Below are 19,400 nucleotides of genomic sequence, written 5' to 3' on the forward strand. Positions count from 1 at the left end.
TAAATCAAAATGAAGAATATGAGGTGTAAAATGCAAACCACTAAAAATAAGAGAATAAAAGTTGAAAAGTAGTTTTCATTAAAGTAATTTCATTTCTGACTATTACTTATAGCATAAGTAACATGGGCAAGAAAATGTGTTTTATGTCTACATACATATACTTCAGAAATATAGCTATAGGTATGGAAAGATATACATAAGCCATATGCTTAACACATATTTATATAAGGAATGCTACCAAAATTTGGTAGGTTTACAAACTCTGAGTTTGCATTGGAGAACAGAAGTCATTCTATAAAGTTGCGTGTGCACATAGAAGTACGTGCAAATGTGTAAGCTGACAGCACTTTGAGTCTTATAGTGCAACAATCAGCTGGAAATGGGCTGTAGAATTCAAACCCTTTAGCAGAGTATGAATTATTTTTCTCATGTCCTTTTACTTTCCTTTTGTCTGCTCCTCTGTTGCTCTACACTATAGCCTTTTATCTGAGAAAAAGAGCATTTTTTAAAACTATGTACACATACTCATTTCCATACATGCTCTTTCTAAAACTATATGCAGCTGGGTTTAGGAAAAGGCAGAGAAATAACACAACAGGTTTTATTTATGGAGTTCTGAGAGGAGACTCCTTAGAAACAGGGATAGGCAGTAGGGATAACCTTCCAAAATTACGAAAAATTGGTTTAGGGCAATAGCTGTCAAGATCCCATGTAAAAGGTCCTGCGCTGATGGAAAGTTGGAAAGCACAGAGAAATCAGACATATGTAAGTGCTGCTTTCCTATGAGCATAATTATCTGTTGCTCCCTGTCAATTAATAAGCTTGTTTAACAAGCCCTTTTCAGGACTGCTGCATCTCTCAGTGCTGAATAATTATAAGCTGCACTAAACACTTCCTTGAAAGAGATCTAGCGCTTTGGTAGCTGAAGCGGAGGTTCACTGTCAGCTGAAAATAGTCAGTGAAACTCTCACAGTTCCAGCCCCTCAGCGGATCTCCTCTGTGGAAGAAGTTCAAACTTACTCAATAGGTGTTATAAATAATTCTGACAAATCTTGCAGAATTTTCTCCATTAGTACCTGCCACTTGGCTCAAGGTAGTGGAAGAAGGATATTTAGAGTCAAACAGGAAATAAATACAGCGTGATAATTCAGTCATGACAGCTGTTCCGTTCCTTGTAAACACAGCTCTTTATTCATGCTAGCTGAGGAGAAAATACGTCAAATAAAATCTGGGTGGAAATTACAAGATTAAAAAAAATATATATCCAAAGCCAAATAAAACAAAAAATTTAAACTTCTTGTGGAGAACATTTTTAAGTTATTCTGGATAAAATCAGAATATTTTATTCCGGTTATGGTCTTATTACATTTTTTAAATGTCTTAATATTTTAGAAAATACACTTGATTTCAGGAGGATATTTATCTGTGCAGTTTCAATTCCATACATGGTTTTTAGTTTGTTTTAGGCTGTATAATGCCCTTTTAAAAGGGTTTAACCTCTTGAGAACTTTTGACCTAGAAGAGACCATGTTTCAGTAATGTGTGAAGTAGATCCATTGTATATAGCTGGCAATTGCTTTGAGCATCTTTAATTCAATGTGACAAAATAACAAATGCAGGTTATTGCTACATTCATGAAGCAAAAGGAAATCTCATTAAAGCTAAGTGGCGTTATAACAATATATGTTTGCATGAGAGCTCTGGAAATAGTGAAGTTATTTCAATGATATTGTAATGGTAAACACAGTCCTTGAGAAAAAGCTCTTATTTTACAAAAAGTACACATTCCGATATGTATAATCTTAGCTAAAAAAGAGGTTGTTAAACCCAAACTTTGTGACTGCTGTTGTAATAAACACTTTGGACCATACTGAATTTCCAGTGCACTACTCCAGTAATGCACCAAATATTTCTGTGGTTTCTGGACTTAAAGCAGGGACAAACATATCTTCAAATTGTGGACAAAAAGGAAGTAGTTTAAACTGTGATCATGTCACTTGCAAGGGAAAGAGTTTCATCATTTCATCTCACCAAGCATCCATGTGACCCTTTAAGTGTGCCATAGAAGTACTTGTGATAGGAACATGCATGTGTGTATCTTTGTCTCATGGAGTCTAAGGAAGAAGAAAGGAGCAAACACTTGACTAGATGCTGGTGCTCACAGAGCTGTGTGTCATGGAACGTGAATGGAGCTTAGCAACAATTCAGTAACTAAATGAAATTCTCCTGTTTCCAGGAGATCCCGAGGTGAGGAACGGTCAGTGTAGCCTGTTCTCGGGCAGCTTTCAGTACGCAGTTTTGGTTATGGTTGCGAGCAGGAGCAGGCTGTTTTCTGCTGCTTTCAAGTTTTGCAGTACTGCGACAGAACCCAAGTCCATGACAGCTGCTCCGTCTGAGACTAGTAATTAATATCTCAAAAAAATAATTAACTGGGGAACTTATTTGATACTCATGTGCCTTCTTTCTCTCTCATCTAGCCATCAATATAGGTTTAGCAGCTTCTCTGTATTTTAAATGAGACCAAAGTCAGTGAAGGCTTCATCTTTTATGTTTCTTGGATTACTTCATTTTCAGAAGCCATATTTTAGTATCAGTGTTGCAAGGCTCTAAGCTGGCGCTACATCAGCTGATGCTGAGCATCTCACAGCAGGAGTCTGTTGCTTGACATTACAGACCATTTGCATTCCGTTCCCACCAGCACGTAGCATACATCTAGCTGACTGTGAATCACATAGTTTCACTGACTGTAAGGCTCTGGTTGTGGAACAACTTGTGCTAATTTAGACACCATTATCCATTCAGGGTAACCAGCAAATCTCTTTGCAGGTGCAAGGGTTGAGAAAGTTATTCTCTTACATCAAAGAGAGGTAGATATTTGTTAAAATTTTTAAAAGGATATATTTCCAATCTCTCTACCTGAAAAGACAGATTAATTTGTTCATTTATACATGAAGGTAACTAAGTGTTTCATTCACAGAACAATGGGGAATTCAGTCAATTATGTAACTTGTTTTGAAGGATCTAGTCAGTATTTCTCCTCAAAAATAGTTTTTTTTGAAAAAATCTGGGAATATTAAAGAAAATAATCTGCCTAATGATACAAGGGTAAAACAAGTGGAATGGGATGCCCTCTTTGGTAATTATTTGCCAGATGAAAAAAATGGTCTATATAATTCCTCTCTGAGCTAACTTAGTTGAGATTAGAAGTGGCAATTATTTAAGCATGCAGTTAAATCATAATCTTGAATATTCAGTCCAGTTTGCTATGAGTGTGTATTGCTGTCCTCTATAGCCAACCCATGGTTAAATGCACTTTGCCTGAAGTTGCTTTGTCAGCAACAAATGTGCCATTTGGAGAAAATCATTCGGTTCATCCATTAAGGTAATCTACAAATGATACTTCTGAAAAAAGCTGCTGTTAAGAAAAAGCTTATTGTGTTGAGATTAATTCAGTACATTCCACCCTTATAAAAGCTTAAAATAAGTCTTTAAAATCTTTTGTAATAAGCCAAAGGTTTTTTCTGAGAGGGAAGATTACAACAGCATCAAAGTTATGCACTTAATCACCAAAAATCTGTTAAATTCTGACTAAAACTTTTCAGTTCAGTTAAGATATTTTATAAATGGCCCACATCCTTCTTCCAAAGTTATTGAATTTTTCTGTCTCAGTTATTGCTGTTTATTTACTTACGTCATGCCCTGAGATAGTCCCTGCCCTGTAGATCTTCCAGAATACCACATTAAAGCGATTGAATTAAAAGAAGGAAAATACATTAGCTCACAGCTGTACTCCTGAAAAATGCTATTTTTAAATCTTGAATATCCTGACCTGAATCTTAAGATTGTTGATGGCCTTTGGTATGTCTGTCTATATTTCTGAATAGGCAGTACATATCCACAAGTGAATGTTTCCAGTGACAGTGGTCCTTACTCCATTACCTATCTGCTGTTGTAATAACTGTATTTCATCCAGAGTCTTTGCCATTTATTGTAATTAATTAGTAGTTCTTAATATGAGGACAATTCTTCTGAGAATGTGCTAAATTTTAAGAGTGCAATGTGTTGGTAAATTCATAATTTCCTTTAGAAAGACCTTTATGTACTAAAAATGCACCTCAATCATTTTTGCAATTTGTTTATCCTCAGTGGGAGTCAAGAGAATCTTTTAGTGAATGTTAGTGGAAACTGTAGTGGACTGTAGAGGATGTAAATATTGATTGTATATAATGATTCATGCTCATTCAGGAAGATAGTGAGACACTAGAACACAAATAATTGATGAAAATGTGCTCATGTGATGAAATTGGCTATTTGGACTATAAATTCTTTGCCCTCTGCATTCTAGACCTAGAAGAGGACTTTGATCAATTCATGCTTATAGGGCTGATCATCAGCTTGATTAATTCACTAACTGGTAAAGAGCTAATACCTCCTTCTCAATCCCTCCTCTGGAAATCTTTCACCATCTCTATTAGGCAGCATGACTGATCAGCACTGATGGATTTTTTTCCCCATACCTATTATCTAATTTCATTTTTTTTTCCATTTTCTTTTCTTCTCCTCTGTGGTACATCTGATATATTCCTAAGGGAAAAGAAATATACTTCTGACTAGTCCATTACTATATTTAAAATTCTGATTAAATGGAAAGAGAGCTAGAAGCTATCACTACTTTGATTTTGAAAAATTATTCTTGGCAAAAAACACAGTACTGTGACAAGAAGATCAGGTTATTAGTTACTATTACTGCAAAATTAATTGATTGCTAAGCTGAAATGCTATGGGCCATATCTTACTTATTCCCACATCTGTCAATGGGAGTTCCACTCATGGAACGAATAGAATTAAATAACCCAAGCCTCCCCCTCTCCTTCCCACGTGTATCTCTTCCTCGTATTGCATCTACTTAATAGGCTAATGACATATGAGCAAAATAAGTCTATGTAACCCTGAAATTCTGACTTTGTGCTGAAAAAAAGTACTTTCTGTGGCACATTGTGTCAGAGCTTTTTTGCTTCGTTTATTAACATTTTTTAGGTGTTGCATAGCTTTAGAGAAGAAAAAAAATTAAAGTGTGTGCCTTGGTATATTAACATTTATTTAATTCAACTAGGATATTGGAGTTCATGCCTCCCAGTTGAATGGAATTGATCTCAGTAGAGTTTTACTTTAAAGCTGACTTTGTGGAAATATGTAGCTTTAAAATAGAAAGTAAATGCCTGCCATCTCTCATCTTCAGTGTGGTTGATTTGGAGGGTGAGACTATGGATCTTGCAGTCGCTCCACTCCAAATATTTTCTACGCCAGAGGTTCTAGCCTTGTGTTTGACAGCTATGGTCACTTGTTATTTTGCTCATTAATTTATCCAATGGCATTTTTGAACCTAAGCAAAAGTTTGCGTATTGCAAAACGTTGCAAAATTATATTACAATTTACAAAATACATTTTACAATTTACAATTACAAGTTATGTTGCAAAATCTTACAAAAATCACTGTAATATTCAATAGAAAGTTCAGTAGTTTAACTATGTTTGTTTTGACCCTGTCTTCTGATACTATTTCACCTTTTCCTCTTTTTTTTTTTTAATTTAAAGGTATCCTGAATAATCACCTATATTAATAATTTACCTATTCACATGTGATTCATAAAGTGAGAAGTTAGAGCAAGAATGTTATGTCTACATAACACTAGAATTACAGAATGCAGAATTTATAAATATATTTTGCATTTACCTGGGAAATAATAGCTTTCATTAGGCAAAAACCAAACACCAATAACTTCCTATTGATTCACTGATTTTACTGAGGCTTTTGAAAGTTGTCAGTTCTAAGTAGACATAAATTAAAATAGCATAGTATAAACACTCAGGAATAAAAATGTTCTGAATATACACTTCAGACTGTTAAGGTTTTTCCCAGTAATTATAAACAGTGTTATATTGTAGAATTTATGCAAATAAATGATGATGCTCAGTGATTGCATCAGAGTGACTCATAATACGTCTGCTCAGAGTCAGTTAGAGTTACATAACATAGTGACAGTTAAGACCTGAGCAACGGAGGTAGTAACAGCAAGAAGGGCAGGCGCGTAGGGGCTCTCTGATTTACTTGATGCATTCGCTGCAGTGAGGTACATCAATAGACTAGGGGCCAGCAAAAAAGCTGCAAAATGGTTCAACATAACATGAAAAAGACCCGTGTAAAAAAAAATTGTGGCGGCGGATCAAAAACTCGTTCTCGTTGGGTGAAAAAGAAAATTTCAGCTATTATTATAATGTAAGTACTGAAGTGTTGGTAGTGCTTCTGGTTAATGTGAGCAAGTTCTGATAGTTCTGAAGATTCTTTTTGTTAAATTTAGCAAAATTTATATATATATGTGCATTTTGTAAATAGTAAGTAAAACTACTGATATAACAATTTGATGGTTTTATGTCTCAAGGTATAAATTTGCCTTATTTGGGTTATTTTAAAGAAGTGTTTTCACAATCAGTGAGTAAAAGGTGGACAATTAGATGTATTTCACAGAATCCACAATATTGTGTATGTATACATATATATGGACACCCATGGAAATATAATGGAAACAGTACATTTTATAATCAAGGTATAAACAGATGAATAAAAGTAGACAAAAGTTACAAGCTAAGAAATGAGTCAAATACTGGGTTCTAAGAATTTGTGATAATTAAGCATAGTTTCTATGGTGCAATGTATAGCCTAATTTATTTCCCTTCCTAAATAAAATTACCATCAAATTATAGATCCATGTAACCCTCCATTTATTCAGATGTGTAGACCCATATATAAGCCCTGTCCCTGTAATTACAGAAGAATGGCAGTCATTAGTGAATTTATTCAAAGGCCATTCCTAGCAATGCATATGCCATGAGTAATTTTCCCCGATATGAATCTTATTCTTCAAAAGGTCAGGGAAATGTAAAAAATAGACACAAGATGAATAACTAGCCCTTGTTTCCTCTCCTTAAATGTTGTTTCAGTTAGGCTTCTGAAAGAAACTAATTCTTTTTGAGAAGTTACTACAGTTATGCGTTGAGGGATCTGTAAGAGCTTGTACTTACAAAGGATTGTGTTTACAACGTAATCTGTGTTGCAGTTGCTTTCGTAGTTATTTAAGTAGGAACCAGAGACACTGAAACTCTCTCTCCCGTAGCACGGTGTTCACTCACCTCTCATCAGAGAGCAGTGGTACCCTGAAAATTACTGGTTAAATAAACACTTTTTTCAAATTCTGTTTTCTCTGTTCTGTCTTCATAAAGTTACTCCTATTAGTACCGTTTACAGACTGAATGGTCCTCCTATTTTACAGAAGAATGGTTAAAAAGATTAGAGAAACCGCAGTGTGTCTTGCAAGCCTTAATTTGTACTCCAGTGCCTCATATCTGCAGAGCTCAGGACTTGGTCCCAAATAGAGATCTGCATCAGACTCTAGCAAACCGATGCAGAGCTCCGCTGCATGCTGCACAGGGCATGTGGAATATCACTGCTGTGTGCTCTGAGGCAGCCTAATGCCCATGGTCCTTTTATCGCTGGAATAATTTCATCTCATTTGAGTAACAGTTGGAATAGTTACAAAAATATGGTTTAGGGATTATAAGGTTTCTTCCTGATTATACTACAAGTACATCAAATGTCAAATATTCCTCAGAAATATAAATGTACTGATCTCTTCAGGGATATTTAATAACAGTATTAGACTAGTAGGAGTTTAAGTGGACTATAACATAGTTTTTAATTTAGGGAATAAAATCAATTTATAGCCTTTGACCTGTGGCCAGTCTCAGCCTTGGTTCAGTTTTGCAAGATAATTTGCCCAAATCCTTTCTTCTACACAAGTCCTGCTCCTCCAAAATAAATGACTGACTTTTGGCTTGTGTCCCACTGTCAGAAAATCTCGTTAATTCTTGTCCATTCTGCTCCTTTTGCACTCTGTGTTAAAGAGCCTTCCTAGTGTGGTAATTCTATGTCCCTAAAACCCAGGAACATTCCTGCTGTTTTTTTCAGTAAGCAGTGTTGTTGTTGGGAGCATTTTATGGATTTTTTTTTTTTAAACCCAGTTGAAAAGTCTCACAAAATATGCTGCCAGCCATATGAGCTGCTGAAACTTGAGAACAGGGCAGATGAGCACAAATATACTGTGCTCACTGTTCAGAAATAATTTATATGATGCTTCTGTCATCATGCTTCCTACTAGGCCTCTTCCTATAATCGCTCAGGTAGTATTAGATTTACATGGGGATTCCTTTGAACTGTACTGTATTCAGGCTTTTTTGCATCATCCATGTTGCTGCTCCATTCCTCTATATGCCAGAAAAGACCTGGATTAGGCAAAGTTTTGAAAACGTTGAAGAAGAGAAACAGAGAAAGTGAAAGGTGTGAAAGAGCCACTGAATATATATGAGGAGAGGTGCACAAATAAGGTGAAAAATCAACAGTTATGCTAAGAGTAGAAAGAAAAGACAGCAACAGAGGTGACAACATGAAAATGGAAAAGGAAGTGATAATTTTCCTCTCCCAAATACACATCTGCAAATGCTGTTAGCTGAATTCTCACTGAATATATTTCCCAGGAATCCTGTTCACTCAGGAGAAGAGACCAAGTTTTAACTTGACAAATGGATTGTCTGATAAGGAAATCACACTTAAAAATACTTTGTCCTTCATTGCTTTGTGTCCAATTCATGCAAACTCGAGCAGTTTCAGAAAGACATCACCAGAGAAATAGGTCTATAATCAAATAATGCTTGCAGTTCAATTGGTACCACTTTTAATAAAACATTTTAAAAGGGTGGCATGCTTTACATATGTTTAGATCATCTGAACTCTGGGGTTTCTTGCATAACTGCATGAAGGAAAACTTGTTATCTGACTAAATAAGGGATTTGGTTCTTGGAAAACCCCAGCAGGCTGAGTGATATGGGCAAATAACAGCAAGACAAACATTGTGTTCCTATATCTGATAGGTTTATAGAAGTGTAGAATTGAATTTAAGTGTTGAGTCTGTTTTAAGAAAATATTTAATTACATGTTTCTTCTAAATAAACTGATGTCCAATTCAGTTGTGTTGAAGTGAAGATGCTTTTTAATATTTTTTCTATTTTGCGAGAGGTATACATAGCTTCTCTAACTTTTTGAACAACTAAGAACTGTGAAAGCTGGCTTCTATGATTTTGTCACCCTGCCTTCAATAGGAATACAGGTCTCCACATGGAAGGAATTAATTCTCTTTAATACTCTTATTGCACTGAAATAATATGATGAACATGTATACGGGATGCTCATTGAAACACATTCTCCATAGCATTGCTATGTTACAATTTACTTGCATGTAAGTGTCAAAGCATTTTTTTGTACCATTTTGGAGAACAGATCAGATGGACCACTGGTGTTCTCAGTTATAGCGGCAACTCCTCTTTATATAGGTGCTCATGTCAGCCACTGTTTTAGACCTCTCCTCAGGATTTTATAACTTATTGATTACACTTCATTCCACCAAAGCTGTGACATCTTTGTAGAAAAATCTTCACTTGCCTTTACTTGAATATCTTCCATTTGAGTATTGTTTACCTTCTGGAACGTGAACAGGGGGAGAGAGGGAAGATACCTGCTGTGCCCAGCTTCCTGGTGGCTTCAGTATCTCTACCAGAGCAGACATTTAGTGACGTGCTGAGTCATTTCTACAGACTAATTCCGTTCCTGTTAAATTAAGTTTTGATAGCAGTTCACCTGTCCGTACTCCTTTTGCTTCAGTCTACCATCTTCTCTGTTACCTGTTATTAATTTTGTTGTAGGAAGCTTTTGGACACTGAGGATGAGCTCTCTGACATCCAGTCAGATTCGGTCCCGCTGGAAGTGCGGGACTGGTTAGCTTCTACATTCACGAGGGAAATGGGAACAGTGAAGAGGAGACCTGAAGAAAAGCCCAAATTCCGAAGCATTGTGCACGTTGTACAGGCTGGGATTTTTGTAGAAAGGTGAGACCTTTGTTTTCTTATTATAGCAAGTACTGCATTTAACCACAGTGTCTGTTGTTGAAGATCCCTTAAGTGGTGGGATGAACCTGAAGCAAATCTTTGAGCCAGAATTTAGGTTTCAATTTCTGCAGTCGCTGTATTTTTCTATACAGAAATCCAGATGAAATCTCTAAATTTGCAATGAAATTTCCTGGACTTTGGAAAATTCTGGGAATGAACTTTACAGCTTGGAAACTTCTACATGAAAATGTACCAGAGGCTTCACTAACATAAAAGAATAGTACACCAGCAGAGGGGCTTTTCTCATAAGTTCATAAAAAGACTTAGGTCATCTCTAGGATCAAACCCTAATAGCTTAGTGTTATTTCACAAACTGTGAAAGATGAATTAAAAAAAGAGAAATTGTTCCAGTACTTTTTAAAGGAATACTATTACTTAATATTTTATTTGTTCTTTTAGGATGTACCGAAGAACTTCTAGCATGGTTGGTTTGGCTTACCCAGCAGAAGTGATAGTAACATTTAAGGTGAAATAAGTTTAATCATTGTGGAATTTGCATGTATTTCTACCTATGTTTAGTGACTTTTGGGGTGAAATGAATATAGTTTTCTACTGAACATACCCTAGCCATATTTAATACTACAGAACTGAGCACAAAGAACAGATAAGTTCATAGTTAAAAATTCACAAATAGCATATGATTCTGTTTATTGTTTCACTGATTAGTTGTGATTTCATTTAGATGGTATTAGAGCAATAAGAAGAAATTTGTATAGACATTTTTATAGAAATGTAAGACCTGGTTTTATCAGCTCCCAGTGGTATGGTAATCAGTGTCTCCGCAGAATTTGTTTCCTTTTTTTGGAAAGAAAAGGGAGAAATAGTATTGGGATAGAGCTAACAAAAGGAGCTGCAGCTTATGGAACAAGTACAGTATTTGCTGTGAATTTAAGGCTTTACTCTAGTTCACCCAAAAGGCGATCTTTATAGTAGTAAAGTTCCTACGGCTATGTATGCAATTGAAAAATGGTATTTCTTGAGAATGTAGTGCCTCACCTTTTCCCCTGGAAGTCAAACACTGTTATGTTATTCTCAAATTGCTACATGGCTTTAGTGTTAATGACATTGCATAATAGCCTATTTAAAGGATGGGTATTCACATTAGCTCCATGAGATTCTATAGACAATTTGTACATAAAAAAGTTATATTTGAAAGATGAAGGCCTTTGATTCAAAGCATACAAAGCTGCATAGGTCATGTTACAAGTATTTTATTCATAACTGTACAACTATTTTCATCATTAATATTAAAATAGTCATGAATGTGTTATCTACAGGAAGAGTTTGAAAGATCTGGACAATAAAAAAACACCAAACTCTCCCCCTTGCCCCCAAAAAACCCCAAACTATCTTTTCCAGTGATTAACTGGAAACCTGCTTAAACAGATGGAAACTTTATGTTCTTTTCTTTTTCCCCTCATCTACAGGATGTTGATAAATGGTCTTTTGACGTATTTGCTCTAAATGAAGCAAGTGGAGAGCACGGTCTGAAATTTATGATGTATGAGCTGTTTACCCGATATGACCTTTTGAGCCGTTTCAAGGTCAGAAACTAGCCACAAATAAAAATATGTATGCAAAAATAAGTATGTCAAATTTAAAATACAAGAAATCCGGGATATATTTGAAAAGGCATTTTATTGTACAGTGCAGTACAGAATTTCAAAGAATATGGCAAATCAAACATTGTAATGTGCCAATAGTTCTACCAAATGGAACTTCACCCACATCATGCAAATTTTTCTGCAACCCACAAAATGGGAAGCTACGTAGACCCATGTCAAGTCAGTTTGGGAAGGGGTGTTGCTAGTGAGCAGCTAAATGCTGTAAGCATTAAACAGACAGATTATGTATACAGCCTACTTACTCCGCAGTACTGAATCAGTGTCCCAGCTTCTTGGAACAAGGATTCCTAATAAGGCAGAAAACTGCAGTTAGTCCTAAGTACTTTTTTCATGGTCTAGATCATAGTATGTTGCCTGACACTGTGCAGGGGTCTCAGCTGAACCTTCTTCTCCTAACTAACTTGGGGGATATATAAAGAGAAGCATGCTTTTCTGTGGTGATTGCAGGGTGTTGCAATACAATATGGAGTATTTATAACCAACTTTGAAAGGCTGAGATAAAAAAAGGATCAAAGTGCCAAATTTATGATGATAATAGTAGTGAATAAAAGTTTCATTACAGTTTCAAAATCTGTCCACTGCAAAACTCCATGCTCCATTCGAAAGGGCTGTCTCACCCTGAAGCTGGTTTGAGTATTTTAATTTTAACCCATAACACAGACTCAACATTTCCCATCAAGCTTTTCCCTTCAAGCTCTGGGTGCTTGAAGTCAGAACCACACCAGGGCTACCATTAGCAACACAGTCAGAAAGTACACAATGTTACTGGCCCAGTGGGCTTAAGCCCGTTCTCAGTCCCCACTATTTACCTTGCAGGGGATTTAAATAAAGCAAAAAATCTTAAGGAAAATGTAATTTCATTATATGGGAAAAAAATGGGACTAGCTAGATAGTACCTGTACTTCATACACTGCCCGGAAAAAGAGAAGGAAGGGAAGGCAGACTATCAGATTCAAGAAAACCTTGTCTCAGGCAAGGTAAAACTGACGAAGAAAAAGAGGTAATCCTATTGTTAGACTCCTATCTGTCACGCCTTGATTATATGAGCAATCTATGCATTCCTGGTACAGACAGACAGACAGACATGTCTTGAAAACTGTTTGGTAGCTCTGCAGTCTCTTGTACATTAACCATATGCTGTGCATGGTATATGCAGAGGGATATAACAAGAATTGGGTGAAGACTCCATGATGCATGTAAGATACTAAATCTTTACGTTTTAAATTTTACTTTTGTTGTTTTTTTTAACTAAATTCTATGGTATATTTATTTGTGGTTTATTTATCGCATGATTAACTCTGCAGCTGTTGCAGGAAAAAACCATTTATTTTAATTTTTGCTTCCCCCCAGATCCCTGTTCCCAATCTTATTTCATTTGCTGAGGCTCTCGAAGTTGGTTACAGCAAATACAAAAATCCGTATCACAATTTGATCCATGCAGCTGATGTTACTCAAACTGTGCATTGCATAATGATTCACACTGGTATCATGGTAAGAAATACTGCAAACTTCTATTTACTTCTTTCCTCAGCCTCTGCTGTTTTGGATACATGTGTATGTTTGTCTTTTCTTAAGGAAAAAGCTCTCTTGAAAATTGTGCAGAGATAGATTCAAAACTACCATTCAGGCTGTGAACTTTTATGTCATTTTAACAGTTCTTCCAGTCTGGAACTCTCCTGATGCGGAGGAAAAAAGAGAAAAAAAAATCCTCCTTAAATCATTTTTGCTTTTCATTGCCTGGGCTTGGGCATTATATATCATACTAAAAGGGATACATTTGCAGGAGTGGGCAGGTGAGAATCTTTCGCTTCCACATCAGAGCCTGGGAGGTGTGATCAGGCAAGGAAGCTTTAGTATCTGCTGAGGTCCTGGCCATTGAAAGATACACTGAATTAGCGCAGGCTTACTCAAATACTCTGCAGTTACTTTTTCTTCACTATAAACATACTTGCTTCAAAAAAAAAAAAAAAAAGGTGGGAAGTGATAGTGTCTGAATTCTGGGTTTAGGGCTGACTAAATGTTTGTGCTCCAATATATACATAATAAATGACAGTCGTTGACTTACGTTAAGCCTTTCCTCACTGGAAGCTTTGCCTCTGGCTTCAGCAGAGGGAGAACAAGTCGCTAGGCATTGCGGGGTTTAATTCTACTGTTTGAAGGAAGTGCTTTTCTTCTAAACATCAAGTTTTTAAAGCTACATTTTAACACAACTACTACTTGCAGCGTGAAGCCTGGAGTCTTCAGCAGCCAAAATTCCTTTTCTCATTGAGATGTTTTCTTGAGAAAGGACTTCCATACCACATAAAGAATAGGCTAGACAGCTCTTGCCAAGATCACTCCAGACCAAAGTTGTTGTATAAGATATTCACCTACCAAATAGAGGAAAATCCCTTTATTGTATTATGCATTATAAACATCCCTTTGGCCCGTTGTAACTGTGCCCCTCTGCCCTTCAAAAAAGACAGTAGCATCCATATTTTCTTTGTAGTGCCACGACAAGGTCCCATCTTTCAGAGCTATCCCAGTCAATTTGGGATGTTTAGCCATTGGTTAAACAACTTTGCAACACACTGTGGGCATCTCTGAACACTGAATGAATGAACCTGTTTCGTATAATCTGCTATTCCATCGGGTGCACATGAGAATGAGAAAGGCCTCTCCAACTGAAGTTTTGCAATATTAGCATCTTAACCTTCTAAATGCACTTTGATGTGATTTGGACAACTGTTTTCAGAAAAGCTTAGACATTATTGCTGTTATTTTGCTGTAAAACCTCATTAATGTTGCAACGCTGCTACAAAATATTCCTATAAAATTGGGTCAGGTTTTAAATATTCACATTTGAATTGCTGAATTATGATATTGGAAAGTTCCTGGAAAGATGTCTAACTAGGACAACACTTATTCAAGAGTGCCTTCAAACAGATGTAGCTTGCCAGGCAGAAGGAACGTTTATAGAAATGAGTGTTTGAAAGAAGGCCTAGTGATTCTGCAGCTTGCAAAGTATTTCTGTCCCAAATGTCATTTGCAGTTTGAGAACATATCAGTATCATGCAAATGTTCTATTTAACTTGAATTTTTTTCCTGTTGCCTGGTTAACCTACAGAACCCTACTCAAAAACAATTTGAAGTTTGCTTCTCAAGCTAATAGTTTTCAGAGTATGTCCATTGTAATGCCTCTTTTAACTCTGCTGTATCTTCTAACAAATACCTGGATTGGAGTCAATTTGATGCAATTCTATATCAAATTCCTGTGTGGTTTTTGCAGATCGGCATGCGATTTGGAGTTCTTTGTGCTTTCATTATATCTTAAGGAACTGATACTGACTCCCAAATCTTGCAAAGAATTGCTGTCTTCCATGTTTACTTCTGAAAGGCATACTGAAGCAAATGTTTCAAAAAGCTGGATTTTAGAAAACCCTTTTCACGATTCCTGTGGTTGAGGTCATACATTTTGTATCATTTATAGGCACCTAGAAAACAGCCATATTTCAGCATTTGCCAAAACATTTGCCTGGTCAGAGTTTATGCTTCTCCACAAGCCTTTAGAGAGATTCCAGTGAAGAATAACACATATTCAGAGAGGCATTTAAAGAAATAAAATTATCATTGTATTTTCCAAAAGTTACTGTCTATCTTAAGAAACAAGATTCAGCCATCTCAGATCAATGTGTTAGAAAGATATCACAGATGGCACACAATCTATTAACCTTCCCAAGAGATTAAACCCCAGATGATATGACTGAAATATATAACTCAAGCTTGCATTTATGAAGTCTTCATCTTTATAAAGATTTAAAAATCCATGTCCCAGGGAATACAACTTGTAAAGAACTTTTGAGTCATCGATCATCTTCCCACCATCCCTTTTCTCCTCCCACGTACCTATATTGCTCAAACGAAAGGAAAAAATGTCTTTACTGTCAATAAGTGCATTGTGAGACTCCCTTTCTTACTCATTTTTTAATCCATGATTGTTTAAAAAAATAGTTTGAACCAGAGCTCACGAAAATTTGAAATGTATCTATTTACTTATAAGCAATTTATAATACTGGAAAACATCTCTCAATAGAAGAGATCTTTTCCAGGAGGTGTTACACCTGCATGGCATAGTATCTTCCAGGAGGAAAGCAGGTTCCAGCTTTTCGCTGTCTTGCAGACCTCCAGATACCTGCTTTTCCCTCTCCCTTTGAGAAAAACACTTGTTAACTGTCTCTCTAAGAGCTTACTCCTGCTTTTTTAGAAATCCTTCAGCTAAAGTAGTTCTCTGGTTCTCTGATTTGACTACTGATCTGAATTTTGTCTGTACAGCTACAGCCCTAGAATATTGTTTGTAAGGAATGCTCTTCTACTTATAAATGTATTGTCTAGCAACTATTCTAGTTACTAAAATAGCTGATATTTGAAAAGGCATCTTAAAGAAAAAGTTTATGTTTAGCTTCAATTACTAATAATTTCTGGGTTTCTATTCTGTTTGGTATGTTGAAAACATTGTGAAAGCCAGGACTGGTCATGGCCTGGTTTCTTGTGACACACGATACGATGAAGGTCATTGTTTCCATTTTTAGAACTGCTTACAGTACATTCTCATTCCTCTGTTGTGACCTTTTTTAATCTATACTGCTTCATGAACAGCCAGTACTTGTTGTTCCTCAGTAGTCTTATTTTGTCGCTGAATGACCTATTTCATTATTCTCACATTACTTACGAATCTTGACTGTTTCCTTTCTTCTTTCAAAGAAGTAGCTGCCACTGCTATTGGCAGCTTATACATCTTATATCCATTCATACACATGTATGTGCATATACGGGTACATAAGGGTGAGATCATTCTTCAGTCCTTTAGTACAGAAGTTTACTTCTACACTAAAAAAACCTGAAATATGTGTGGAAATCCTTGACTGGCATTTGACTTAATCAGTCCTATGACTGCGGGGGTTAATTATATGATTTTTCGGCACCCATTTTTAGATAGAGTAAATTTTCTCCTCAAGGTTGATTTATCATTCAAGAAATAGAACTTGAAAGATAAAATAACTTGCCTCAGTTAGCAAGAGGTATAAAAGTGCACAAAACTCTAGGGTTTGCATTATTTTGTATACATGACCTGTATTACCTTTTGTTCTGTGTAACTGTATACTGGCCTTATGCACCCTTTTTTTGCATTAGTACAAAGTATGATAAAATTTAGAACAGAAAAAACTCCCATGGGCCTAATTTTAGTGCTGTGTACACTGGTAAAATGTGGTTAATGCTGATCTTGTACCCAGAATTTATTATGAACTGTATATATTGTTTACTAAAAGACAAATTATAACCTTAACTTCATATCAAGATTTTAGATGAATATACCATAATTTGGAAAGTGCCATGTATAGTCTAGCAGATTAGATACTTCCTACTCAAAACAGGTGCAAAGTATACCATGTAATTATCTTAATAACTTCTTATATTTTTGTCTGCCAATATTTACTTTGCTAGTGGCCATAAGGACGTTAACTTGGTCTTAGAGAAATCACAATAAGTACAAGGAGTTATTTTACTCTATAATACTGAAGTGTGATGGATATATAATTATCTGGAATAAGACAATAATGTTTACTTAAGTTGAAGGTAATGCAAAACATATCCAGTAATGTAGTGTTTAATCTGAAATAGGCTATTGTAGAAAATATGACTAAGATCTGGTTTTTGTATACCAGCACTGGCTCACAGAACTGGAAATTTTAGCGATGATTTTTGCAGCTGCCATCCACGATTATGAACATACTGGGACCACAAACAATTTTCATGTTCAGACAAGGTAAGTGAAGTGGTTTCTTAAGTGTCAGATCTGGAGTTTGCTGTTCATTGGTCTGAAGTGTTTCATACCTCTTACGGATACAGCCAGGAAGTAGCCAGGTGATTCCTCATTTTACAAATTGCTTCTTTGACCTCTGTACAGTTAATGGGACTGCTCACATGAACAAAGACTGTGGAAAAGTAAGGAGTTAGCTCCATACGGTTTGAAATCATTATGTTTTGGAGCTGATATGTCAAGAGAGACTTCAAAAAGATTCAGAATATGGACTTGAAAACCCCTCACCCCTCTATTTGCTCGCTTAAATTCTCATCCTTTTGACTCAAAAATTTCTTCCGCACTGTCCCCAGAAAAATACCACTTCACTTTCAGCAATGTGTCTGCATTTTGTTTCAAGTAGTGTATTAAACTTACAGGGTCCTAGTACAGATGGAGAAACCTTCAAGCACAGCTTTAGAAATCCTCACCAAGAGTCCTCTCCTGGCATGTTTTGACAGCATCTGCAGTAGTTACAAAAAAGAAATCTAGAAAGAAATCCAGTTTGAAAGTCAGGCTAACTACTCTCATGCAGGCACAGTGTGTCATCCTAGCCTCTGTTCCAGAACAACAGCATATACTTCTCTCCCTTAAGATATTTTCAGCTTATCAAAGGAAAACACTGACCAATCCATTTACTGGGTGATAAACGGTACACCTGATACTTACCTTAGTACAAAGCATCTTATTGTTCCATCACACTGGGCTATACTTTGGTTTTACTATCTTCAGTTGAGGAGTCTGCTTTACCTGCTCTTGAAAAAAAATTTCAGCAAAGCACTAGCATATTCTAACAAAACAGCTCTGTGCTAGAAATACTACTACTTTGAACAGAAGAATCCTCGCAGTTACCTATACGGATAAAGTGCACAATGATTGCATTTAAATTAAATCTGTAACATACTTGTGCCCCAGGATGTGCCCTTCAGTAATGAACAAATTCTAGATCTGCAGCTGAAATAAAGACATAATTCTTTTATCCCTCAGCATAGTCAAGCTAAAAATAAGCTTCAGTTTCTTGTTCCAAGTTTATATTACTTTTCTATTTTTGTCCTTAATATTTTGCTCTGAGGTATTGCAAAAGTGGAAAATCAATTAAGCTGTTAGCCTTTGAATTTTACTTGGGCATACTTGCAAACAGGTATTTGTTTGGTGATGGAGCTCATTCTTCCCTCCTAGTGGAACTTGGCCCTGATGTGGCATCCCAGGGCCATGATTCCAGGCTTCTTTTGCTTGAGAAAAACTGATGAAATGGCTGTCAGTCATAATCACAGCAAATCTTAGCACTGTTTAAAACTAGCCATAAGTAGCTATGTGGGTCAAAGTGTGCTTCATAAGCATACGCAATTGGCAAATCACAGATTTTCCCATGATTTTAGTAGGATTATGGCTGTAAACGTATTCATTATTTAGGTAGGTTATGGTTTGTTCCCTCTAAATAAAGTTTCTAATTGTATTTTAATTTTTAGATTCCTTGGTATCATACCGTACACATGGGTGGTTACACTAAATATTGCTCAACAGAACAAGAGGTTGAATTTACGTTATTAGTATCATAGTAAGCTGTGCTGCTAAATCATCACATCTTTCTTCTAGTACAGACTTTTCAGGTGACCAAATTGAAATACTCAGGAATAGTTTTATCAGAACAAAAGTGTAGCAAAGAGAGGAGACACGAGGTTGCTTAGCAAGTCAGATCAGGTCTTGGGAAAACAAATTCCTCAAGAATTAATGAAATTTGAGGCTAAGTATGATAAATCCATACCGCATGAAAATTTGTGAAAATCTATATGTAATTTTGGTATTGTAGGTTAGTCTTTAATTAAGAGGGAAAATATACTGTCAAGGGTGCTAACATTATGGTAAGGGTCTGGCTTTAGGAAGCA

General features: G+C 36.1%; 1 protein-coding gene across 3 annotated transcripts in view; it reads left to right on the forward strand.

The window, feature by feature from the left end:
- The window catches only part of PDE1A (phosphodiesterase 1A), a 103,449-nt gene that overhangs the window by 45,545 nt on the left and 38,504 nt on the right, over positions 1-19,400 (forward strand). For 2 of the 3 annotated variants that reach the window (XM_068407230.1, XM_068407229.1), the window contains exons 3-7: positions 9,811-9,993; positions 10,453-10,519; positions 11,481-11,597; positions 13,029-13,169; positions 17,381-17,481. In XM_068407230.1, coding sequence (XP_068263331.1) covers positions 9,908-9,993; positions 10,453-10,519; positions 11,481-11,597; positions 13,029-13,169; positions 17,381-17,481 — 512 coding nt within the window. In that variant the 5' untranslated portion in view covers positions 9,811-9,907. Of the gene's footprint in view, positions 1-9,810; positions 9,994-10,452; positions 10,520-11,480; positions 11,598-13,028; positions 13,170-17,380; positions 17,482-19,400 lie in introns of those variants that run through there. The other variant, XM_068407228.1, reaches the window with a different exon arrangement.

Source organism: Nyctibius grandis, chromosome 9, assembly GCF_013368605.1.
Source record: "Nyctibius grandis isolate bNycGra1 chromosome 9, bNycGra1.pri, whole genome shotgun sequence".
Taxonomy (NCBI): Eukaryota; Metazoa; Chordata; class Aves; order Nyctibiiformes; family Nyctibiidae; genus Nyctibius; species Nyctibius grandis.